The sequence below is a fragment of the Neophocaena asiaeorientalis genome, unplaced genomic scaffold (genome assembly GCF_003031525.2).
Source record: "Neophocaena asiaeorientalis asiaeorientalis breed wild unplaced genomic scaffold, Neophocaena_asiaeorientalis_V1.1 scaffold148, whole genome shotgun sequence".
Classification (NCBI taxonomy): domain Eukaryota; kingdom Metazoa; phylum Chordata; class Mammalia; order Artiodactyla; family Phocoenidae; genus Neophocaena; species Neophocaena asiaeorientalis.
In genome coordinates this window covers 4,501,263-4,527,830 of record NW_020174050.1, presented here as the reverse complement: position 1 = coordinate 4,527,830, position 26,568 = coordinate 4,501,263, and the positions used below count along the sequence as shown (strand labels likewise).

The 26,568-nt window shown below is 41.5% G+C and overlaps 1 protein-coding gene across 1 annotated transcript in view; it reads left to right on the top strand.

Annotated features, from left to right (window-relative positions):
• Window positions 1-24,391, top strand: part of SCARB2 (scavenger receptor class B member 2) — a 66,551-nt gene extending 42,160 nt beyond the window's left edge. Inside the window, exons 5-12 of the mRNA XM_024754108.1 lie at window positions 4,515-4,606; window positions 8,485-8,604; window positions 12,986-13,155; window positions 16,296-16,414; window positions 17,826-17,899; window positions 19,259-19,310; window positions 22,313-22,471; window positions 23,941-24,391. Of these exons, the coding sequence (XP_024609876.1) occupies window positions 4,515-4,606; window positions 8,485-8,604; window positions 12,986-13,155; window positions 16,296-16,414; window positions 17,826-17,899; window positions 19,259-19,310; window positions 22,313-22,471; window positions 23,941-23,979 (825 nt within the window). The 3' untranslated portion in view covers window positions 23,980-24,391. The remainder of the gene's footprint in view (window positions 1-4,514; window positions 4,607-8,484; window positions 8,605-12,985; window positions 13,156-16,295; window positions 16,415-17,825; window positions 17,900-19,258; window positions 19,311-22,312; window positions 22,472-23,940) is intronic.
• Window positions 24,392-26,568: the final 2,177 nt, after the last annotated feature.

Here is a 26,568-nt window from a genome sequence, read left to right as displayed (position 1 = left end):
GACTCCCTCCTAGAAATAATTTCCGGGAAACTTCCTGCAGAAAGATACAAAGGTTTCCTTAAGCCCCCTTTGGTCCCAGTGGCTACCATCCATCTGTCAAGTAGATCCTGTTCCTAATATCTCAGTATTTATCTGATAACTTTCATTGTATAGCTTGCTTTTTGTTTTTACACTGACCTCATCAAACTTATATAACTAATATCCTTAAATACCTGTTAAAAATGTAACTCACATTTACAGACAGATTTAAAAATTGGCACTTTTGCTTTCCCGTGGCAAGGATGTGTGGTTTTACTTTATATTTTTTCCCTCTCTGCCTCTCCTTGCAAGCACCACTGTAGCTCTACAAGGCCGTGTTAGTGAAAAGCCCCGGCATTGCTCAGTTAGATTAGTACCTGGTGTAGATTTCCCACATGCAGGAAAAGAGCATGAGACTTAGACTCAGGGGGCCTGGATTTGCATTCTGACTTTCTCGCTTAATAGCTATGGGACTTTCCTGAACCTCAGCTTCATCATTTATAACTTGAGGCTAAAGGTATCTACACTTCAAAGTTTGCTTAGAATGGCCAAATGAGAGTCCACAAAAGTGCTTTGCAAACTATAAGTTGCAACACATTTTAGGAACCATTATTCTTTTTCCCCTCCATGACCGGCTCAAAATAAAGACCCTGAATTAATATGAATGACTGGTATATGTTTCCATTTGGGAGCCAAATAAACTGTCTCTAGTGTTGTTGGTAAAAAGGCAAAGGTGTTTTTTGTTCTATTTTTCATCTGCTCTGGCCAATCCTGACTCTGTCTCCAGCAGCACAGAGGTCCATACTTGGGCCGTCATTCATTCAAGACCGGGACAGACCACGGGCTTCTGCACCTCACTGGCACCTCCTGCTCTGTACCCGTCTGAGCTCGGCCTCAAATCTTTCCTTAATCCCAGTGGCGTCTGCCACATTCCCCTCTGATCCCCTAGGCCTGTGTGCCCGTTCCACCTGCTCCAATACACACTGTGATGAAAAAAGAAAACCTTAGTTAAGGCCGTTGAACACTTTTCCTTCAAAGACTTTAATGATGAAACAGCCAAACAATTAATGGTGCGGGACAGGGTGTATGAGTGAGAAGGATGAGGTAATACAGACAGAGTGTTGGCACAGAGCTCCTGAGAACAAGGGACCTGGCTGGATATCAGGTGCTCTTATTTGCATACTGGAAAGCCAATCAGCAAATCTTTACCCGTTGATTTTAGGGTACCTCTGTTTTCCTTGGCATAAGAGTGTTCAAGCACCTCCCAGTGAGTGTGGGTTCTTGGATGTCTAAAGCGATGGTGGCTAGGGAGTATCCTTGAGAGGTCAGCCAGTCCAGCCAATTGTACTGGGAGGATGGATTATGCATGTATTACGCTAGTGGTATGAATGTTGTCTTATTCTCAGAACATTTCTCAACCTCAACCTCCAATATGTTCCTTGTATTCAACCCACAACCCTACTGCAATAACACAAAACCTATTTATTCCTGCTTGTTCTCAAGTAACAAAAGTTCTAGCAAGTAACAGGGAAGCATTGACATTCAGTGTCTGACTCTTGGGCCAGTAACAGCTGGGGAGAACTCTTGGACATACTCTGAAATATTTAAATGCTTAACCACTTAGCTTAACCCACATCTGAGTTCATTGGAGAACTTCAAGAAGTAACACAAGCATTTTTAAAATTTGGTGGTTCAGCATTTTTTTATGTGAATTTGCTTCTAAATTGTCGTATGTTCATATTGTTGCCCTTAAAGAGGAGTCCTTTCTCATATCTTAAACTCATGTAAAATTTCATATGTGGAACACAACATGACTATTATGTATGTAGACCATGTTGATATATTGACATAGTTGGTGAAGTAGTGTTAAGTGACAAAAAGAAGAACCCAAGTAGGCAAAAAAATTGAAAAAAGAATTCACAAAAAGTATGAATTTTTTTTAAGGAAAATGACTGAATGAAAAAAGAGTGTGAATACAGAAATGCGAAAAGAGATAAGAAACCCCTTTTTTGTTGATCCAATAAGCAAAGTTTAACAAAAGGCGTTTGGGGAATGTAAACTGATTTATCTTGCTGTTTCCACTGGCTGACCTTGAGCAACTTGATACTATGTTTCAAAAGTTTAAAAAATGTTCATGTTGGGCTTCCCTGGTGGCGCAGTGGTTGAGAGTCCGCCTGCCGATGCAGGGGACACGGCTTCGTGCCCCGCTGGGAAGATCCCACGTGCCGCGGAGCGGCTGGGCCCGTGAGCCATGGCCGCTGAGCCTGCGCGTCCGGAGCCTGTGCTCTGCAGCGGGAGAGGCCGCAGCAGTGAGAGGCCCGTACCGCAAAAAAAAAAAAAAAATGTTCATGTTATTTTATTTGGCAATTTCACTTTTAGTGGTCTATTTAGAAAATAAAAGCACGGAAAAAGTTTTTAGTCATAAAGATATTCATACATTATTTATAGTAGCAAAACAATTAAAAACTAAATATTCATAATAAGAAAATGGTTAAATTATTTCCGCATAATATTATGGAGTCATTAAGTTGTACCTAGGAAGAACTTTCAATAATACAGGAAATATATTATACACATAAGTAAAGAAATTGTATATATGTATACACAATTGTATATATGTATAAAAATTGTGTATAGCAGATACTATATGTGTGTTATATATAATATATCTTAGTTCTATAAACAAATTTTGTGTAGAAAAAAGACTGAAAAGAAGCAGACCAAAATACTAAAAAATAAATACATGTATGTTGCTTCTTGAAGTCCTCCATTTAACTCAGATGTGGTCTAAACTAAGTGGTTAAGCATTTAAATGTTTCAGAGTAACCCATGCTATTTCCCAGAAATCAAAGCTCCATCCCAGATGAAGAACTTGTAAGAATGTACAGTGTGTCTGTCTGTGCCATTAAGAAGTGTAACTTGGAAAGAATATACAGCTCAAGAAAACTTTAACTGAAAAATGGGATTATATTAATACCACTTTTTTTCTATTCAAGTATAATTGGGTCCTGGCCCTAGATTTATGCTTTTTTATTTTTTAATTGAGATTCTCTTAACATAAAATTCACCATTTAAAATTGTACACTTCAGTGTTTTTTAGTATATTCACAAGGGTGTGCAACCACCAGCACTTTACAATTCCAGAGCCTTTTAATCAGCCCCTCCCCCCCCAAAAAAAACACAACTTGTTAGCAGTCATTTCCATTCCCCCTCCCACCAGCTCCTGGTAGCCACAAATCTACTTTCTATCTCTATGGATTTGCCTATTCTGGACATCCCTATAAATGGAATGAAATTCATATGAAATCATATAATATATGATCTTTTGTGTCTCGCCTCTTTTATTTAGTATAATGTTTAGAAGATTCATCCATGTTGTAGCATGTATCAGCACTTCATTCCTTTTTACGGCTGAGTAATATTCCATTGTATGGATATACCACACTTTGTTTATCCATTCTTCAGTTGATGAATATTTGGTTTATTTCTACTTTCTGGCTACTATGAATAATGCTGCAAATGGACATTTGTGTACAAGTTTTTGTATGACCATTAGATATAAACCTTGGAGTGGAATTCTCTTGGGTATATCCATAAGAGTAGAATTTTGGAGTCATCTGGCAACATTATGTTTAACTTTTTGAGGAACTGCCAAACTGTATTCCACAGCAACTGCAACATTTTACATTCCTACCAGCAATGCAGGAAGGCTCTAGTTGCCTCACATCTTCACTAACAATTGTTCTTTTCCTTTTTTTTTTAAATTGCCATCCTCATGGGTATGAAGTTGTATCTCATTGTGGTTTTGATTTGCATTTTTCTAATAACTGACAATATTGAGCATCTTTTCATGTACTTATTGGCTATTTGTATATTTTCTTTGGAGAAATGTCTCTTCAAATCCTTTGTCCATTATTTAATTGGGCTCATACTTTTTAAAACCATAAAGTAATAATATGGCTAATATGGGATTTAACAAAATAGTTCCTCTATTCCCGAGTTGTGGTTCAGTCTCATGAGGCAATTAGGCCCAACTAGGGCAGTTTCATACAGATTAAATGTGTTAGTTACTGTATCAGTTAGGGTTGTCTAGAAAGACACAATCAATGGAGATCTATATATCTGTTCAGGAATTTATATTAAGGAATTGTCTTATGCACTTGTGGGTCCTGGCAAGTGGCAAGTCTGAAATCCATAGGACAGGCCAGCAGGCTGGAAACCCAGGCAGGATTTCTTTGTTTCAGTCTTGAGGAGAGAACTCCTTTTTCTCCAGGAAACCTCAAACTTTGCTCTTAAAGGCTTCAACTGATTGAATGAGCCCACCCACATTATCAACAGTAATCTCCTTTACTGAAACCGAACTGATCACATCTACAAAATACAGCAACATCTAGAGTATTGTTTGACCAAACAGCTGGCCACCATAGCCTAACCAAGTAAACACATGAAATGAACCATCACAGTTACTATAAATGACCATATTCACTTATTTTCAGAAAAATGGGACTAATGATGGAGACTATGTTTTTCTAACTGGAGAAGACAATTACCTTAACTTTTGCAAGATTGTGGAATGGAATGGAAAAACGTAAGTCTAATGATTTATTGGTGTAATTATTTTTTCAATTTTCCTTTAATTGAACGTCCACTTCTGCTTTATTTCAAAGAAGTTTAGCACTATCATTTTTTGGATGAAAAACCTATAAATTAAAAAAATCTATAATTATGTAAAATATCCTATAATATAAATAATATAGTGTAAATATGTAAAATTATTATCTTGTAAATCAAGATTGGGAATCGCAAGCCAATGAAAAGTTTTTCTCTTCCGCTTAGTCATTGAATGATATGTAGCTGCAGCGCAAATACTTCTCAAATCACTGCTTGTTTTGGGGGAAGGAGAGAGGTTCTTTTTTTTAATTTAATTTAGTGATTCTGCATTGTTTGTGTATTTTTTTTAAGATGAAATACATTTGAGTTCAGCATTATAGCATTTCAAAATATTTTTAATGTTTATAATTTATAAACAAACTACCTCCAAATAGGGACTGAGGCAGCTTGCAATAAAGCCACACATAAAGCAGAATGACTTTTTTAAGTCATAGAAATTAGGAATCTTCGAGAGAAAAGGAGGTTAATTCTTCAGGAACTATGGTAAAAGGGATTTTGTTCTTGAACATTAAATTTACTTCGCAGCTTCCCAGAAATACAGGCAAAAAAACTGGCGTGGAATATTATCTGCACAACTTTTCTGTAAAGCAAAAACTGTTTTTAAATTTTAAGTTTATTTAAATTTTTTAAAACACACATATCCAGGTACATACACGTACATTTGCACATGCATGAGGGAGCGCATGCGTGCACACACACACATTCCCAAGGATATAAGAACCCTAAACGAACATGAGAAACTGGCAACAGTGTTGCCTTTGGAGGGTTAACTAGATGACTGGGTACTGAGCTGGGAGGGAGATTTACTTGTAAACAGGATATAGCTGGATTTTGTTTCAAACCCAATCTGTTATTTTCTTTCCATATTTTCTTTCTCCTTTTAATAGGAGAGTTTAATCCTTTTATATACATGTTGTAAATACTGATACATTTACGATATAATGATATATTATTTGATATATTGAGACCCATTTCGACATTATTTTTCACCCTTAGCTGGTTTATATCTATTCTACCCTTTGATTGTCTTTAACAATTTTTTTTCTAACAGAATCTAAAGCTATCTATTATCTCTCTTCTTCAAATGAGACAATAACTTTACCCATTTCTTAACACCCACACCTTCTATGCTATTCTTGTCTACAACTTGTTTCACCTTCTTCGGAAGCCAAATATAAGTAAAATCTCATTATTTTTATAGTGAATAATTAAATATACCAACATATTTTATTAATTTATTATTATTTTTCCTTCTCACATCTTCCCCTTGGATTTAGTTTTCTTCTTGCTGAAGGTCATTAGTACAGTCGTTCTTAAACAAGGGCAATTTCGCTCTCTAGAGGACATTTGGTGATGCCTGGACACATTTTTGGTTGTCACAACTGGAGGTTGCTACTGGCATCTACTGGGTAGAGACCTGGGATGCTGTTAAACATCCTGCAGTGTACGGAACAGTCCCCCACAAAGAATTAATCAGGCTCAAAATGTTACTAGGTTACTAGGTTACACTCTATTAGTAGTTCCTTCGGTGAGGATCTGTGGGTGGTAAACTTTCTTAGACTTTGCATATTTAAAAATATCTTTATTGCACTTTCAGCTGTTAATGGTTTTAGCTGGGTATAGAATTCTAGGTTGACAGTTCAGAATTATGAAGATGTTACTCCATTGGCTTTCTTTTTTTTTTTTTTTTTGCGGTACGCGGGCCTCTCACTGTTGTGGCCTTTCCCGTTGCGGAGCACAGGCTCCGGACGCGCAGGCTCAGCGGCCATGACTCACGGGCCCAGCCGCTCCGCGGCATGTGGGATCTTCCCGGACCGGGGCACGAACCCGTATCCCCTGCATCGGCAGACGGACTCTCAACCACTGTGCCACCAGGGAAGCCCACTCCATTGGCTTTTGATATCTATCTTCTTCTTTGGCCTTTTGCAGTTTTACTGCACCATATCTAGATTTGAATTTATTTTATTTATTCTGTTTGGCCCTTGGGGCATACTTTCAATCCAAGGTCTCGTATCTTTCTTAAATTTTGGAAAACTTTCAGCCATTATCTCTTAAATTATTGCTTCTCTGTTATTCACTCTATTCTCACTACCCTCCCACAAACTCCTATTAAATATTTATTGGCGCCTCTTGATATATTCTCTGTATCTTGATCCTTTAATTTTTAATCTTTCTGAGTTTATATTTGTATAAATTCCTTAGAGCAATCTTTCAGTTAGCCAGTTCTTTCCAACTACCTACCGTCTAGAGCTTATCCCTATATGGAGTTTTTCTTTCAGAAAACTTTTTTATTCTGTTTTTATTCTGAAGGTTTCTATTTTTCGTTCTTTGGGTCTCTCTACTCTTATCTCATTCTTTTTTGTTTGTTTTTAATAATTTACCATTCTTTTTTAACAGATGTTAAAAAAAACATAACTTTTTTAACACTCTATCCTGAATGTGACCCACAGATGTTATTCTTCCATTTTTCTCTTTGAGGATACTAAACAACATATTTATTAGCCAGATTGTTCAATTATTTTAATTTCTTCTCAGGTGAATTCATCTTATTGTTGATTTTGTTGCCTATCTCTTAGTATAAGTTTCTTTCATTAAAAAAAATGTTGACTTGCAGAATAATTATTTGGGAAATCTGTCTGTTATCTATCTATCCATCCATCCATTCTACCATCCATCCATCCTCTCACCTCTCCCTAGGTAACACTTTTGCAGTTGCCTCCATGTAGCCTACCTAGGAACCCCAACACCAGTACACACGGTGGGTCTCCACCTCACGATTACCCAGGGTTCATCACAGATCTGGCCAAAGAGTCAGCAGGCAGCTTGACTCAGGTTCTGGATGTGAGGCTGTGCCTGGGGCTTTCTGCCTCCCAGCAACTCAGCTTTGCTTTCTTCAGCCTCTCTCGCTGACCAGAAAATCCCTGCCCCCAGATCCTGGTTTCATACCCTTGCTGGACCACTTTTAATCCTCATTAACCTCAGGAGCTAGACTTGCAGATCTTTCTCCTGGCTTCCAGACCTGCAGCCCAATGGGCCGGCAGTTGTAGCCCTACTCACAACTTGGCAGTTATCACCTTTCGTTGTCTAGGGAGATGTTCTTCTGTGTTTGAGTAGGGTATAGACCTTTTAAATGTTCTCTTTTTTGTTCTGTCAACCACTGCACTGGAAGATGTCCTCAATTCACGAACTTAGAAGGCCACCTTGACCAGAAGTTAGAAGAATTACTATTTATTGCCTGTCCTTTCCTGTCTTTTGCATTTTATACCATTTTTCAAGGAATTAATTTTTAAAAACCCACCATCTCAACTGTGCTCTCAGTGAGCATAAAGTTGATTCAAGGTTAAACTTTCTTGTGACCCAAAAGAAATCCTCCCTTAGCTGTTTGGAGGGGGAGACAGTTAATGCTCTGTCACAAATATTATCTCCCTGCAATATCTGTCCAGGGCTCATCTGTCCACGGGCTGGCTGTGAACAAAGCTGCTGTAAATGCCAAATGGATCACTGCTTTAAGTAAGTGCATATTCCCAAAGCTCTATGTGAGATACTCTGTCTTAGAGGAAGGGAAGAAGGATTTTTGGCTGTTGCCTCTGTCAGAATTGATTGGGGATCGGGGGCCTGCTTTTCCGCCTCTTGATCCAATCCCCAACCAATACCACCCTTGTGTCTGCGTGTGAATAAGATTCTATGGGTAGCCAGCTCCCAGTTGAGTCTTGAAAAGTCCTGACCATTAGAAAAAATAGAAAAGACCAAAATCAAGTGTGACCCTCTGGACTCTTTCTTGTCTCCCAATGACAGGTCACTTGACTGGTGGACAGCAGACGAGTGCAATATGATCAACGGAACAGACGGAGATTCTTTTCACCCATTAATCACCAAAGACGAAGTCCTTTATGTCTTCCCATCTGATTTTTGCAGGTAAGAACCTGAAAAATAAGTTCTTTGACTGTAAGACCACCCAAAATGTGAGGAATTATATATAGTTGCACTTATTCGGTGAGGATATGTATGCTTAGTGAGTGATCAACGATGATGGCATATTGAGAAACAGCAAAGTGTAGTGGTTCACAGCACTAACTCCAGAGCCCGGCTGTGTTGGTTTGAATACCAGCTCCACCACTTACAGCTGTGTGACCCTGGGAACATTATTTAACCACTCTGTGCCTAACTTTCCTCGTTTGTGAAATAAGGATAGAAAGAGTTGCCTACCTTGGGAGTTGTTTTGAGGACAAACAAGTTACTTTAATAAAATACTCAGCCCAGGGCCTGTCACACTGTCAATAACATTAAATGTTAGCTCTTTGTTATTATGGTATGCTCTGTCAGGTGTGAAATTTGCCCTGGTCTTCTTCCGGTCAACAGGTGGTCGCTCCATAGAAGGTAAAGAAAGCATACTGCAGTCCGTATTTCAGAGTTCATAGGTCTTTGCTGAGCTCTAACCTTCCCGTTGATCCCATCTGCTCGCACGTGGCCCGCAACCTCTCCCTGGCTCCCACCTGCTATTTCTGTCCAGACCCGCATGAGGAAGTCCCCTCTGTGGCAGGAAGGCCTCCTGCTTTGTGACCTGATTCCCAGCTCCCCATCATCCCTGCTGCTTCTCCCGCCCTTCACCCTAAAACTGCTCAGCTTAGAGGCTGATCACACAGCCTCCCTTTCCTCTCCCACTCACTCCTGCAAGGCTTTTTGTGAGACTTCTCCTCCATCAGAAGTAATCTAGTTGGGGCTTCCCAGGTGGCACAGTGGTTGAGAGTCTGCCTGCTGATGCAGGGGACACAGGTTCGTGCCCCGGTCCGGGAAGATCCCACATGCCGCGGAGCGGCTGGGCCCGTGAGCCATGGCCGCTGAGCCTGCGCGTCCAGAGCCTGTGCTTTGCAACGGGAGAGACCACAACAGTGAGAGGCCTGCGTACCGAAAAAAAAAAAAAAAAAAAAAAAAAAAAATTAATTTTGTTCCTAATTAAAACAAAGAGGGAGGGGCCCCGGTACAAAAAAAAAAAAAAAAAAAAAAAAAGAATTAATCTAGTTGCCTTTGATGCTATGGAGTCAATATTCTCAAGGTCAGCTGTTCTTCTGGCTTTCATATCTCACACTGAGCACCTCCTCAGTCAGCCCTTCCAGAATCACTATAAATCTCCCTCTTCCCTTGCACTGAATCAGTCACCAAGTGGGATCCATCCTCCTCAGAAAGAGCTCTCCTTTCACTCCATCCCTGCTCTCTGTGCTATGGTGCAGACCCTTTCCAGCTTTCACGTGGAATATCTCAGTCACCTTCCATCCAGCTGCTCCCTTCAGTCAATATTTGTGAAAGGACTGAAGGAAGAGAAAATATGTTTGAGCGCAATGGGTGAGACAAAGAAACTTCAGAGGGTAGTAGGAGGCTCATTAAAGATACGGCACAGAGGAAACTCATTCTTGTTTGGTACCACTACTTCTGAAGAGCCACTTGGCAATGCTTAGTAAAGCCAAAGACGTGCAAACCCCATGATTCCGCACTTCTCTCCTATGAAGGTTCCCTGACCTGAAGAACTCGTGTACATACATGAAGGAGATTTATACAGAAAAGTTCACTGCAGCATGGATTGTAGTTAGGAAAAATTGGAAGTGTCAACGGAAATAATAAAGAATCTATAACAGGAATAGAAAAGAGTTTTATTTGAGCCAAACTGAGGACTGTAGCCTAGGAGACACTGATTCAAGGAGCACTTGAATTGTGCTTTATCAGACTACAAAATGGGGGAGACGTACAAAGGCAAAAACCTCAAGGTTGCAGTTAGTTACGTGAGTGTTTATCAAGAATTATAACTGGAGCTGGCAAGAAGTAAGAGTGCTTGTTAAGCAAGGATTGGTTGGGATCTGAAATGGTTGCATAGTTACAAGGGGAGACCTTGAGACCATAAGGTTGCGCTGGCCACTGCGATCAGATACTGTTTTGAGAACGGCTAGTGGTGTCCTTGAGTTTGATGCAGTTCAGAAAATTTATGTTCACAGTGATGCAGGAATGTGTCTGAAACCACATCCACAATGGCCACCTGGCTCCATCCTGAATGTGACCCACAATTACTCCATTTTGATTTTTAAAAGCATTCTTTACTTTAATGGTTAAAGCAGATGTACAATGAGTGTTTGACAGGCTATGAGAGAGGCTGTTCCCATTAGCATAAAGTTTAAATTAAATCATGTGTAAGCCAGAATAACTTCCCCATATCTCAATATATGAAAATTTCTTCCATCCAAAGAAATCTAAGTGCCTGTGAAAAGGAAAATATAAATAAATAATGAGGCTTCCCTGGTGGCGCAGTGGTTAGGATTCTGCCTGCCAGTGCAGGGGACATGGGTTTGAGCCCTGGTCCAGGAAGATCCCACATGCCACGGCACAACTAAGCCTGTGTGCCACAACTACTGAGCCTGGGCTCTATAGCCGCGAGCCACAGCTACTGAGCCCACGTGCTGCAACTACTGAAGCCCGCGCACTAGAGCCCGTGCTCCGCAACAAGAGAAGCCACCACAATGAGAAGCCCGTGCAACGCAATGAAGAGCAGCCCCAGCTCACCGCAATTGGAAGAAAGCCTGTGTGCAGCAACGAAGACCCATCGCAGCCAAAAATTAAACCAAACAAACAAAAAGTTTAAAAATAAATAAATAATGGGGTATTTGTTTGATAGAATATCATATTAAAAGTAAAATATAGGGGCTTCCCTGGTGGCGCAGTGGTTGAGAGTCCGCCTGCCGATGCAGGGGACACGGGTTCGTGCCCCAGTCCGGGAAGATCCCACATGCCGCGGAGCGGCTGGGCCCGTGAGCCATGGCCACTGAGCCTGTGCGTCCGGAGCCTGTGCTCTGCAACGGGAGGGGCCACAACAGTGAGAGGCCCATGTACTGCAAAAAAACAAACAAACAGTAAAATATAATAACCAGAGCCATGTACATTAATGCAATAAATCTTAAAAATATAATGAAGGAAGAAGCAAATTGTAAAAGAGAGTATGGTATACTGTTTATATAACATTTAGAAATAACAGACAGTGCCACAAGTTGTTTATGAATATCCACATAGGTGAAAGTATAAAGACCTGCATGGGAATGATAAACCCCAAATTCAGGATAGCGGTTACCTCTGGGGATGCAGAGGACTACAATCAGGAGTGTTACGCAGAGAGCTCCAGTTGTATCCGTAAATATACATTTTATGTATCTAAGTGGTATTTGTTATAAAAGGTACTTACTATAGTATTTTCTCTGTTTTTCTGTTTGCTTAAAATTTTCATGAAAAAATGCTATGGGGTGGGATGTACAGTGGAAGGCGACTCCTGTAAGTCACAACCCAGGGAGAGATGTGTGCCCCCTGTGCTTCAGAGATGAAAAAGTGCGGCCCCCAAAGCAGTTGCCCTCAGCCTTCAGATGCCTTCAGATGCAGGGCTGAAGGATCAGTTACCACAGTGTATGTGAAAAGTGCCTTGGCTGTCACTCAGGTGCTGTGCACATAGAAGGGTGGTTGGTATCATAAGGGACCGCTGTTTGAAACGCTGTAACCACTGAAGGCAGAATGATGTTGAACACCATCGAAATAAGCAACCTAGGCAAAATACGGAAACTATTGTTATTTGGGGGAAATGGGTATCAAAGTATATATTCTAGGCCTTCCCTGGTGGCGCGGTGGTTGAGAGTCCGCCTGCCGATGCAGGGGACACGGGTTTGTGCCCCGGTCCGGGAGGATCCCACATGCCGCGGAGCGGCTGGGCCCGTGAGCCATGGCCGCTGAGCCTGCGCATCCGGAGCCTGTGCTCCGGAACGGGAGAGGCCACAACAGTGAGAGGCCCGCGTACCCGCCCCCCCCAAAAAAAGTATATATTCTAATCAAGTATCTGTCTAATGGGGCACTTTTCCAGGCCTGCAGAATCTACCAGGCCACACCCTTTGCCAACTCTTCGGCTTTTGCTTTGCCTCTGCCTCACCCTGGCATGTGTCCATGCTAGTCTAGGCGACTCATTTCTTTCAGCACAAATATCCATTCTAACTCATTTTCTTGATTTTCTACCACACGTTATGTTTTTTTTCTAAGCCTTGTTAAGATGTTAGCATAGCTGCTGCCTCTTAAACATCTTTCATTATAATCTGTCTCCTACTTTATTACACATTCAATGGGTTGAGCTCCTTTCAAGCTTTCTTTTGCCTCTTCGTTTTCCACTTATCCTGTAAGCTTTTAGCCACGTTATACCCAAGAACGGTTGGCTAACTCACTGGTACGGGCAGATCATGCTGATGGGAGCTCACATTGACTTTTTATTCTTACCTCCTAACAGGTCAATATATATAACTTTCAGTGACTTTGAGAGCGTGCAGGGACTGCCTGCCTTGAGGTTTAAGGTGCCTGCAGAAATATTAGCCAATACCTCAGACAACGCTGGCTTCTGTATACCTAAAGGAAACTGCCTGGGCTCAGGAGTTTTGAATGTCAGCGTCTGCAAGAATGGTAAGAACTCAGAGAGGGGACATGGGCAGGAGGGTCTGGATGCAGGATTGGTGTTCTTCAACAGAGAATGTTGTCAGCCCAATAGAAAGAGCGATTTTGACCTTTCAAGAATAACATTTTGGGGCTTCCCTGGTGGCGCAGTGGTTGAGAGTCCACCTGCCGATGCAGGGGACATGGGTTCGTGCCCCGGTCCGGGAAGATCCCACATGCCGCGGAGCGGCTGGGCCCGTGAGCCATGGCCGCTGAGCCTGTGCGTCCGGAGCCTGTGCTCCGCAATGGGAGAGGCCACAACAGTGAGAGGCCTGTGTACCGAAAAAAGAAAAAAGAATAACATTTTGTCAGAAACAAACTCACAGACATAGAAAACAGACTTATGGTTACCAAGGGCGAAAGCAGAGGGCAGAAATTAGGAGTTTGGGATTAGCAGATACAAATTACTATATATAAAGTAAAATAGAACAAGGTCCTACTGTATAGCACAGGGAGCTATATTCAGTATCTTGTAATAACCTATAAAGGAAGAAAATCTGAAAAAAGATATATATATATATATATATATATATATATATAACTGAATCACTTTGTTGTACACCAGAAACGAACACAGCATTGTAAATCAACTGCAATTAAAAAAAAAAAGTTTTGTAACATGGCTATAGCATAGTTTTTTTTAAAAAAAAAGCATTGGCTTTCCTGTAATGCTTTTTATTCCTAGATTGCCATGTTATGTTTTTCCTGGGCAGTAGTTTAAGAGTTTGTTTTTCTTTTTTCTTGAAACTGGTCCAGGGCCAGTGTTTCTTAATGTCTGAGCTAATGTGCTCCTTTCCGTGAATGAGGTGGAATGATCAGGGGTGCAGCTGACAGCATTTTTTTCATCACGAGGACTAGTTTTTGCAGTCATATGCTGCATAATATTCACAATAGCCTTGCCAGATTGACAGCCAGTAGCCTCTGTTCATAACTGTGGAAACCAGGGCTCAGAGAAGGAACGGGATTTTTATAAAATCCTTACCTCTGAGCAAGTTCCTGCTAGAACTTAGGGTCTTCTCATATTTGTACTGCGATCTTTCTGAGGCTACAATTCTTGTTTAAAGTTTCTCTTGAGAAACTCTGTAACTCCTTTCTCTTGATTAAAGTTGTACTTTTTTCCTGAATCATGTGCTAACTTTTGCCCCCTTGTCCATTTGGTTTGAAAATCTCCTTTTGGGATAACCCTCCCTTTCCTTGTCTGATGGGGTCATGGCTCCCAAGCCTGACCTCAGAACTGTCTGGAGAATCATTAAAACATCTGTCCCAGGGCCCACCTGCTAGCACCCCAGAATCTGTAGTTTTAATGAACTTCAGGTGATTCTCGTGAAGGTGGTACCTGCGAGATTGGGAACCGCTGTTCTGGGGAACACACACCCCTGACCTAGAGATCAGACCTCTCCTGCTGGCTCACTGGGGGATGGTCCTGAAATGGCACCTGCCCTATCAGCCCATGTTTCTGTGGTTCAAGGCACACATGTAGACACATTTTTCTTGTTGTTTTGTTAACAGTCTGCTTCCTCAAGAAGTTGATGTCAGAACCAACAGAAGGATTCTACTTTGCAACAGTCATACCTCTTGCTATAATCCTTTTCCTCTTGCCTGTTCTGTGTTCCCAGATGTGGACTGAAATATTACCCTTCAGGACTATCCTCAAGTGTTTTGCATTCCCCAGGGGAACATTCTGGCTGGTGGGATGAGTGAGCGTTCTGGAGTCAGGAGGATCTGGGATTGACTTCTGTTTGTTAGCAAATTGGCCACGTTGCTGAAGGAGGGTTCCAGACAGCAGTTTTCTCATCTGTAAAATGGGGGGTGATTATAACTTCCTTGGAGGGTTGTGTGAAGGTTAGAGATAATGTATGTAAAACACTCAGGACAGTGTCTGGCCCTTATTAAGTCATTAACAGATCTTTAAAAATACATTTTAAAGGTCAGTGTAGGAAATTCCCTGGCGGTCCACTCACTGCTGAGGGCCTGGGTTCCATCCCTGGTCAGGGAGCTAAGATCTCACAAGCCACGTGGTGCAGCCAAAAAAATAAATAAATAAAGGTCAGTGTAGGTCACAAAGAAGGAAATCGTGTCTTCGTGAAACTGTGTAGCAGCAGAGAGCAGAACTGTGTGTGTGACAAGTGAGGTGTCCGAGCCATGGGTTGGAGGATATGTGAGCAGACTTAAACTACTTGCCGTTAAGCTAATTTCTCCCAAAATGTATTTTCCTGACAGCAGTTATTGAGTCCCTCTCCTCTTTTCAAGAGCAAAATCTATCAATAGAATAGGTTTCCTTTAATAACTTACTTCTCTATTGGTTCCTTAAAATGAATAGGAAAATTTTTTTTTAAAAAAACCAGTGTCTTCCTGTGGGCAGACCTTGATCTAGTCAAGAGGCTGCAGATGGCAGGACCAGGCAAAGTCTTAAAAAAATTCTGCATTGGGAATTCCCTGGCGGTCCAGTGGTTAGGGCTCCGCACGTTCACTGCTGAGGGCTGGGGTTCAATCCCTGGTCGGGGAACTAAGATGCCGCAAGATGCCTATTTTGGGTAAAACGTAAACAGGAAAGCAGGAAAATAAGGGGGAAAAGAGTCTATGTACTGGTAGAGAATTGCAGTTGAAACGAGTGCTTTAAAATGAGTCGTCCCTTATTTGATCAGAATTCTGCCTCCATCACCTGAAAGCTTGGGGAAATTTTATAACTTCTCTGAACCTCCCTTTCCTCAAATGCCAAAGGAAGGAAATAGTTCTAACTTCATAGGACTGCTGGGAGCGTTAATTAAAATAATGTGTGTAAAGCATTTGTCTATTATAGGTTCAGCAAATGTTTGTTGAAGAATAAATGATTTAGCCAGGACTTCATTTAGCCTGGCTTCATGATATGAAGCCAGGACTTCATATTATGATATAAAATAATGTAGGGGTAAATGAGATGTCAGACGATGAAGTATAAATCCCTAGCTAAGAGATGTAGAATATACTGTTAGCCTGCCCCTCTCCCCAACCCAGCTTTTCTGTGTATAGCTTTCCCCCTACTGAGGAACTGGATTTGTGGTCAGGAAGTTTATATTCATCTTAGACTTTTAAGAACCTCACCATTCATTTCTGTTTTCCTCAAAATGCAGGTGCACCTATTATTATGTCTTTCCCACACTTCTACCAAGCAGATGAGAAGTTTGTTTCTGCCGTAGAAGGCATGCACCCCAATAAGAACTATCATGAGACATTTGTGGACATCAATCCTGTGAGTACACACGTCTTCTTGGTTAAAAAACATACATTTTATTCTGTCTATACGGTGTTCACCAGCTTAGCCCTAGGTACTCTTGAGAAGTGTATTGTCTTCCTTCCATTCACATATTCAAGTGGAGGGAGCTCAGCTCAGTGTGATGTGATGCAGAGTCTCACAGCCCTGTAATCAGAAGGCCGAGTTGTATTGAGCTAATACGCAGAAATATCGGCAAACCCACCTTAACAAAAAAGCAACAGTGAAAGTCCCATCATTGGAAACAACTGGAATCGGACCCAGGTAACCTGGTCAGTCTTCTGTTGCCAAAAGACTGGACCTGAACATACACACATTCCTCTCACTGGGCCACAGATGAGCAGGGTGAAGTCATTCCTCTGCTTACTCGCTGCCAGGAACGTTTTGGTTGAAATCTAAATGTATATAGATTAGCTTCAGTCACTTTTGGCAAAACTCTTTATACAGGTGCTTTTGAGAGTTATTATATGACATCATTAATTTAAAAAGTATCAAATATATACATACTCTAATCCCGTATTCATAGAGGAGAAAACCTAAAAACCATGTTGAGAGGATGTATCATTTCACCATGTGAGAACCTTTCACTGTAGGGACTGAATTAAAGGTGAGATATCTTCATTCTTGGGATTTTGAGCACATGCATGAAACAGTCACAGAAGAGCCAGCACATTCTTTGAGCACAGCGACTTATGGGCATTTCACCCTTAGCTACACTCATTGCATTTATATTTGAGAAATCGGTGCTCCTATCGTTTTGTGAATAAGGTCAGGTGTGGTTTTCTCCCTTTTCTCTCTTAGCCATCAGTCAGTTCCTTTTCAGTAGCCAAACCGCTTGTCACCAGGGTGAGGCACAACCCCACCCGTTTGGTGCAGAAGGTGGCGTGGCCATGGGAGGACAATGCTGCGTCTGTCCTCCGGGCTCTGTTGGGTGGGCCTGGCCACACGTGGGCACCATTCTCTGGCTGTCACCATGTCCTCCTTGTAGCACTCTGGCCCTCCACCTGGAAACCCAGAGCCGACAGGGTATCTGCCGGATCTCCTTCCTGCCCGGGTCCTCTATGGCTTTGCTATTCAAAGTGACAGCATCCTGCCCAATCTCAGGCCCCACCCCAGACTCACCAAATCAGAATCTGCATTTTAATAAGGTGCCCAAGGACTCGCATGCATAGTAAAGTGTGAGAAACATTGGTCTACCAGGCACCTAACACAATCCACAATTCTCATTCTGTCCTGGGGAACAGTTTTCCCTCGTCCCACTCTGCCTAGCAAATGTGGCAGTGGCCGCCCTGTTTATCAGAACCACCCAGCAACGGTGCTCTATCGACAAAAACTGTGTGTGTGGTTTTAATAAATCCTAACGTTTTCTTTCTACTTCTCTGATTCACAGTTGACTGGAATTATCCTAAGAGCAGCCAAGAGGTTCCAAATCAACGTTTATGTCAAAAAATTAGATGACTTTATGTAAGTTTTGCTTGTTTCTGCAGAGGCAGAGGGTGGTTTTGCTACATTGACTTTCTGGTGGGGTTGATGTCGAGAGGGGTACAGCCCACTTCTAAGTCTGTTCACCCTGCCCTTCAGGGATGAGGCACGATCAGCATTGTCATGGGCAGCCTTGGTCTTGGAAGTTAATTATTTTACTTAACCAAACACTTATAGAATGTTTTCCATGGATCAGCCATTATTCTAAGTAGTTTACACACATTAACTCATTTGTTCCTCACAATAACCCTGTATTACCCCCTTTTACAGATGAGGAAACTGAGGCCCAGAGTCTGCTCTTACCCACTCTGCTAAGCATTTCCCTCACCAGGATTCTGGCTGCCTCCCTCCCTCCCTTTCTTTCCACTGCTCCCACCCAGGCCAGCCACAAACCCTCCCGTGGATGGTTAAATACTCTCTGCAGTCCAGTGTACCCACACGCCTTCTACTTAATTAGGATTCTCGAGTATAATCTCCTGCTCAGACTTTCCAGTGGAAATTGAGAAAATGATTTCATTCAATGTTGAATGAAAAAGCAGAATGCAAAACTGTAATGCATATCTATAATATATCTATATTTATCTAATCTTTCTGTCTGCCTATCTATCATTCAAACTTGGTTGGCTCCCCCCATAAAATTTGCCAGGTTTAATTAAGCACATGTGTTTGGGATCTTTCTAGAAAGCAAATGTGATTTGTAAGGATGCATTTTGTGCGTGTATTTCTGAGGGAGTATAATTTAGTAGTTACAATCTAGAGCCTTAGAATCAAAGTGGAATTCCAATCCTAGCTCCACCACTTCCTCATGGTGGTCCTGGGCAAATTACTCCGAGCCACCATCTCCTTGTCTTAAACCTGGGACAGTAATACCTACTGCATTGGGACTACCATGAGAATTAAGTGAGATAATGTTCCCAAGACACCTGGTACAGAGCTGGTGCATAGTAAATGCTCAGTAAGTGATTGCTCCAGGCTCTTGTAAAGACATTACTGAGTAGCCTGATTATAAAACATTCTGAGGAATGACAGCATTGTTCTGCTGGAACCTCCCCTCCAATAACTCTTGGGAGTATGGTAATCATTTTGATGAATTTACTTTTGGCATCTTGTGTTTTGGTTAAACACACTTTACATAAATATGCAACACTTTGAATTGCTAGACTGTTTGTGATCTAACTGCTGATTATTAGGTGTTTGCAGATATAATAAGAGGTCTGCATAAATTCCAGGTAGTTTAATGAAATAACTGGGCTGGCATTTTCATATAAACTTGTCTCGCCAGGCCAGTGTGCCATCCTAATGAGGATGTCTATAAAATAGTCTCTTTTTTTGTGTTTGTAGTGAAACGGGAAATATTAGAACCCTGGTTTTCCCAGTGATGTATATCAATGAGGTAAGTCCTGGGAGGGAGCCACAGGTACGTTTTACCTGTGGAAGCTTGGGGAACTTCCTACTTCTGCGATTGTAGCTATGTGTAATTTAAGATGTGAGAAAGGGGCATTTTTTTTTTTTTTTTGCTGTACGCGGGCCTCTCACCGCTGTGGCCTCTCCCGTTGCGGAGCACAGACTCTGAACGCATAGGCTTAGCGGCCATGGCTCACGGGCCCAGCCGCTCCGCGGCATGTGGGATCTTCCCGGACCGGGGCACGAACCCACGTCCCCTGCATCGGCAGGCAGACTCTCAACCACTGTGCCACCAGGGAAGCCCAAGGTGATTTTTAAAAACCTGTTTGTCCTCAGAAAATTTCTGTTTATATGTTTACATGAATCTTCCTGTGTCTGAGATTTGAAAACGACAGAAAGAAATTTCCCTTGTCAAGAACATTATTTGGGTGAAACTTCTTTCTGGGAAGCTGGTTATGTAAGAAACAAAATACAAAGGTAATTAGTTCACCGTTCATTAGTTGAGGAGAAAGAGAATAAAAAAGAGTGTGGGGTGCTTGAGAAATGATTAAATAAAATGTGATACATGCCCATTAATTGCAGTGATACGTGGGTGCCTTATCCTTCATCATAGCATAGAGTCTTTTCTACTTTCTGGTTCCTGTCTTAGTTCAAACAAGAGGAGTTTCTCTTGAGAAATATTTCTTTCACAGTGTACCCACAGAAATGTTATCCCTAATTGTTAGGCATAAATTGAAGTTCTGTAAAGCATATTCTGAAAGCTCATAAAACATCCACTATTTAAGATGCCTGTGATGAATTCTTTTCTGAATCACATATCACATTTACTGTAGTTATATCTCCTCAATTTCCCTTCTCTCTTTCACCCAGTTTTGAGGGGAAACTTGCAGAATTTTCCCCCTCAAATTCATGATCGGCTGGCTTCCATTGTTAACAGCAACAGTTGTTAAAGTTTCATGATTTTTCTCTCTTCCCTAAAAATATTTGTTCTTTGTAGAAGATTTAGTAACAAAGATTAGCAAGGAAAGGGAAAGTTCAAGTGACTTCTCACAAAACCTGAGGCAGACTGATAAATTGGGGTTTTTTAAATTAATTAATTAGTTTATTTTTGGCTGTGTTGGGTCTTATTTGCTGCACAGGCTTTCTCTAGTGGCAGTGAGAGGGGGCTGCTCTTCATTGCGGTGCGTGGGCCTCTCATTGCAGTGACCTCTCTTGTTGTGGAGCACGGGCTCTAGGTGCACCAGCTTCAGTAGTTGTGGCTCACGGGCTCCAGAGCGGAGGCTCAGAAGTTGTGGCACACGGGCTTAGTTGCTCCACGGCATGTGGGATCTTCCCGGACCAGGGCTCGAACCTGTGTCCCCTGCACTGGCAGGTGGATTCTTAACCACTGAGCCACCAGGGAAGCCCCTGATAAATTGTTTTTAACTTGCTTTATTTTCCTCAGCAATATGTTGTAAAATTTTTTTTCCAAAACAACTTTGTAAAAAATGATTTGATGTTTCACATTTTGTAAAAGTAACGTGCTCTTTATAGAACTCAGGAGATTAAAAATAGTATTTAAAAAGTGAACTGCTTGATAAGCAAGCCCATCCCTCAGAGAAAAGTGCAATTGAAATCTGCTTATGTTGCCTCAGTATTTTTCTGGTTTTGATATTACATAGTTGAGACCATACGGTAGATACAGTTTTATATCCTTTTTCAACTTAGCATTGTATTGGTGGCCACATTGATACACTTTTGAAGGGTTTGTGATTACAGTTCTAAGACAAGGCTTTTATTGTTTCATAGGAAGAATTCAGGCAATATTTACCATTTATAGGACCTATTTGCAGTTGCTCCTGGGTCATTACGGTTATTGTTTGTGGGGAGAGACATGGAAGGAGGGCTTTTTGAAAGTGTGGAAGGGCCCTGTTCTGCCAGCTTACATTCATTGTTGCACCATATTTGAAGTCCCCTCCACCTTAACTTCTGCTTTGACTTTTTGTTAAAGACTAGATTGAGTCCAGGGAATGATGGAGTGAAACCTCGTGCTTTTACTCCCTCCCAGAAAGAACTTGACTTTTCTCTTCTCTAGAAAAGGAAAACATTAGACCTGGAAGTGACCTTGGAGACTGCTCTCCCACCCCTTTCCTTCCAGAGGTGGAGACTCTGACCATGATGGGCCTTCATCTGCAAATTGAGCCTAAATTAAGCCCAAAGTCCCAGTTGTTGCTAATAATTTTTATAGAATTAAGCTCTTCAGATACCTCACAGTTTAAGGTGATAATACTTTTGCCCTTAGTTATCTGGAATTCTGGTTAGCCTCAAGACTTCCCTGAACACTTTCTGTCTAGACCTCTGGTCTCGATCAGTATAGATCCAACCAAGAGAGAAATGATGCTTTCCACATGCCATTGTTGGAATATTGCATTCATTCATTCATTCATTCATCTAATCAAGCGACATTAATTGAGCACCTACTGTGTTTCAGGCGCTATACCCAGTGTTTAGTTGACTGAAATAAAAGTCTTGCCTTCAGGAACCTCACAGTCAGGAGGAGACAAACAAGTAAACAGACAGTTATAATGCAGAATGTGGAGACAGTGATGGAAGATTTTAGAATGTGAGATGGAAGCGCAGAAAAGGGGCCTTGAACCAGGCCAAAGGAGACTTCTGGAAGGAAGTTATGCTGAGTTGGATTTTGAAGGGTGACATGGAGTTATCTGATACAAAAGAAAAGCTGATATTATCTCAGTATTTCTGAATACTTTCCCCCTCCTTTTTCCCACCAATTTTGAGTAAAACATGTCTTCAGGAGAAAAGAGACATCAATGAATAAGTGCCCCCTCTGGTTATTCTGACTTATAAAAGGATTTTCAGTATCTCTGGTTTGCAAACAGGAGGACATACCCAAATTGTGTTTAATGGTTTGGAGGAAAGATAGAGCAAAAAACTTAACACCCTGGATATTCAGTAATCAAGGGAATACTATTTTCTTGCTCCTCCTCGCAGAGTGTTCTCATTGATAAAGAGACTGCAAGTCGACTGAAGTCTGTGATTAACACCACTCTGATCATCACCAACATACCCTACATTATCATGGCGCTGGGTGTGCTCTTTGGTCTGATCTTCACCTGGCTTGCGTGCAGAGGACAGGGATCCATGGATGAGGTGAGCAGTGGCTGGAGGAATGTCTCCCTTACTGAATAACGTTCCCTGAGGACTTCAGCTGTGCTTCACTGAAGGGCTGTCAGAGGGCTTATTAGGGTGGATTCTGAGGTTTTTATGCTGGGCACAGTGATTTCATGGTTATATTACTGCTGGGCCAAATGAGAGGCAAGGGAAGTGTGTCAAGGTGGAGGGGTGATAGAATGGTATTTTCCAGTATTTCAGGCTTTCTTGGTAGGAATGGAACCCCTGGGAGAAAGCATTATGTCTTTGCAAATAACCTGAAAAAAAGAGGAAGAATATAAAACAGCTAGGCACCCGGGCTTTCTTGTCAGACTGCCCAGGTTCAAATCCCAGTTTGGCCACTTAATAGCTGTGTGACCCCAGAAACTGTGCCTTGGTTTCTCTGTCTGTAAAATGGGATGATAATTGAGCCTCGCTTAGGAGTTTTTTGTGAGGATTTGATGATATTTTAAACATAAAGCACTTGGCCCAGTGTAAGCATTTAGTAAGAGCTCAATAAATATTAGTTATATGACAAAATAGCTCCATAGTTATAGAGCAAGGCAGCCAGAGATCTGCTTGGAAAGAATCCCTGGTTTATCAGAAGATACCTACCACTGAGTCGTCATTGCATAATAAATGATGGGCCTGGAGGGGTGGGAACAGCCCCAAATGGGTGGAATAAGTGGTTAGGTTGGCTTCCCTAAGTGACCAGCAGGCCAACCCAGGGGTCTTAACACCTTCAATGAGCCCTCCTTAAATTCTCACCAGCCTCTCTGTTTGCAACAAAGGCTTTTTTTTTCCCTCTCTTCACTGCCTCCATTATGTATCTGAGGCAAATGTGACGTAGGAAATGAAATAGGCTGAAACCATCTAAATCCTATAAGCTCAGATTTCCCTGTCTTCTGCGTGCTTCCGGTATGCCTTTCAACCCGTGCCCATCACATTAGCGTGAATTAGGTGTGAGACAGCGATTTTTCCATTTCTATCTATGGATTGATCTTACAGTCAATGTAAGATGGATTGTACTGTCACTGAGCTTTTCATAGGCACAGATGAAAGCCCACATAAATATTATGACTGTTCCTACAATTAGCCGTCTTCACATATCCAACAAGCAAGCATTACTGAGCACCCATCACCTATGGCACGTTGTTCTCTGATGGGCCTCCAACTGAAGGAGAGAAATTCAATAGGGTGTGATGAGGATTATGGTCCAGGTCAACACAAGGAGAAAGGTTCTGGTCCAGTGTCAGGGTAGGGGTGTCAGAGCAGGCCTCCTGGAGAGGACTAGGGCTGAATGTTAAAGAAACAGCAAGAGGAAGCAGGCCAAGAGAAGAGAAGGTGATTGGGATGACAGTCTTCCCATCAGTTTCCCCTCCTTGCACCCCTCTCTCCACTTTTCACATCTGGGGAGAAGTTGGTCACGTGATCTCCTAACCTCACTGTCATCTCTCACCTGGTCTCAGGGAACTGCAGACGAAAGAGCACCCCTCATACGAACCTAAGCTAACCATGGGCTGCGCCTGAGGAAGGAAGCGTGCAAGCTGTCGTGACCTGGACCACGACAGTGGGGCAACTGTCTGCATCCTCACAAGCTTGTCAACTGGTGCGAGAGGGAGGAGACCCCGTGCCTGCGTGTGTTCAGCACCTTCTGGCAGAGGTTCAAGAACAGGCTGACCTGGTTGGCCATTAGGATCCTGTGGTCCCTGACAAATTGTTTTTTGTGTGTCTAGCAAGTATTTAATAAACTCTGGTATAGTAATTTTTTTGTTGTTGGGTGCTGGTAGCTCCAGAATTTTGTGACCACTGTCGTGGTTATAATGTCTGTGCATCACTTGTTAACACTACTTGGTCTAACCTTATTCACTACTCTTCATTCACCAAACTTTGTGCTCAAAATACATAAATACTATTTGATGTTGTATTCCTCCATTCATTTCATCCACAAAACAGAAGTAAAAAAGATTTGGGGATGCAGGGTAAAATGGTAAGCCTCATTCGATATCATTCAAATGCATCTAATTTCCTCTTTTGAAAAGGTGCATATTGCATTTCTTTTTTTTTTTTTTGGACCGGGACACGAACCCGTGTCCCCTGCATCGGCAGGCAGACTCTCAACCCCTGCACCATCAGGGAAGCCCCATATTGCATTTCTTGCTAATCTTCAGTTCAGAATTCCTCCAGGAAAATAATTCAGACAGCTTTCATACAGGGTAGGAATCAAGCAGGGAAGGGGTTTGTGGAGGTGGTACCCATGAGTTGATAGTGACAAGCATCTGAGGATTTTTGACTTGTACTTTTGTGAATTGAGAGAATGCATAAATGATGTTGGTGAGGACAAGTACAGATATTTCATAGAGAATAGAATGCTAGTTATGACATTTGTGGGTAGTTTGTTATTTTTTTAGTCCAAATGATCTTGATGTGGAAAGATATTTCTGGGAGAAGGTAATCAGTAACTGATTTTTTTCCCCAATCACCCTTGCCAAATGTGACTGTTACAATACAATTACAATACTATTGAGTGATTATTTGTAAAATGATTTATAAATGTAGGAAATCCATCTCTCCACAGCCTAAGTTACACTTAAATTTCAGGAAGTCTGACTACACTAAAGAGACATTTCTTCTAGGGCAGTCTTCTTGGTAACTTTGAAATTGTTTTTATAAGTTGTTCTTGTCTCAGATTCAGTTCCTTCTGATGTTTTGTGGCTCACTATCACTCACTGAATAGAGAAAAATGTGCCCTACGCTTCCTGTGACAATCATTTTGCTGACAGAGTGATGGTGTTTTGAAATAGTGCATAGGAAGTGCCTTTAAGAAAAGTCCCTTGGGACCAGAAGCAGAGCCACCTCTCTGCAGAAGACCTCTTGGCTTTCAGTGTAACCTAAGTCAGGATTGGGAACCATCAGCTGTCACAGAATTCAAGCATATTTAAGGGCAGTTTCTTTGATTCTCAACGTTCACTATTCATTTTTGATTGAGAAGCCTGTACAGTTAATATGGCAAAGTGCACAGATAATGTCTTGACAAGTGAATCATTCTGCAGGGTTTTTTGTTTAAAACTGGGTTTCAGTGTCAGCAAATGAAAGAAAAAAAGCCACAGATTTCACAAATACAACTTCTGATCCCTGTATGGAGGTAATAAATCATTTCGTTTCCTGGCCTCAATTTTCCTACTCTCTACCCTAAAGCAATTTGTAATGTTTCCCTTTTTGAAGGGGCAGTTCATTAAACTCTCAATTTCTCTATAAATTAAGATAGAACCTATAGATACCCCAAATCACCGAAATGTGAAAAGCTAAATTGAAGATATTTTGTCTTCAATAATGCCAAATATCTAGATTTTAAAAAATTTATCAATATTTAACTAGATAATTGGCTCATCTTATTCTGTTATGCACCCACTTATTCACATTAATAAAACTGATGTCAGTGTGTACCCATTGATTCATTCTCTTACCAGAATATAATCATCTGTGAGGAAGAGATTTTTAAACACTATGAGTTAATGATGTACACCTTTTGATTGAATCCCACACAGTCAGGGAGGCCAAAAGCATACTATTTTCATATGATCCTTAATAGTTACTTGGCTTAAAAATCACATTTGATATTTTCCTTCTGAAAAATCTGTGGCAAACCCATACACTGCAGTCAAGATTATAGATTGGTTAAGAAGAATGAATGTACCTATTTGGTTTTAGGTTGAAATAACAAACAGTTCCTCATGGTCATTTTTGTGGAGCTATTATCCTAGAAAGGTCCCCAAAAGCTTTGTGATTGTCACAATCAAAGAATACGGTGTCCTGTACTATGATACTCAATTTAGGGAGAAACCAAACGGAGAGAGGTTACCTCACTTCTCTCAGGGAAAATCAGGAGTTGAACACAGGACAGGAGATGGTCTTTGCCACTTTCAGCTCCAGGCTTTTCCCACTAGACTTTATTCTAGAAAGCTCACTAATGGTCAGGCAGACCAAGTACTACACAACTAACCTTTATCGGGGTTTTTACTTAAGAGAGGCTAATTTTTTATTTCAGTTGCTCAAGATAAGAGTTCTGTAAAAGGTGACCGCCATCCTTGGCCCTC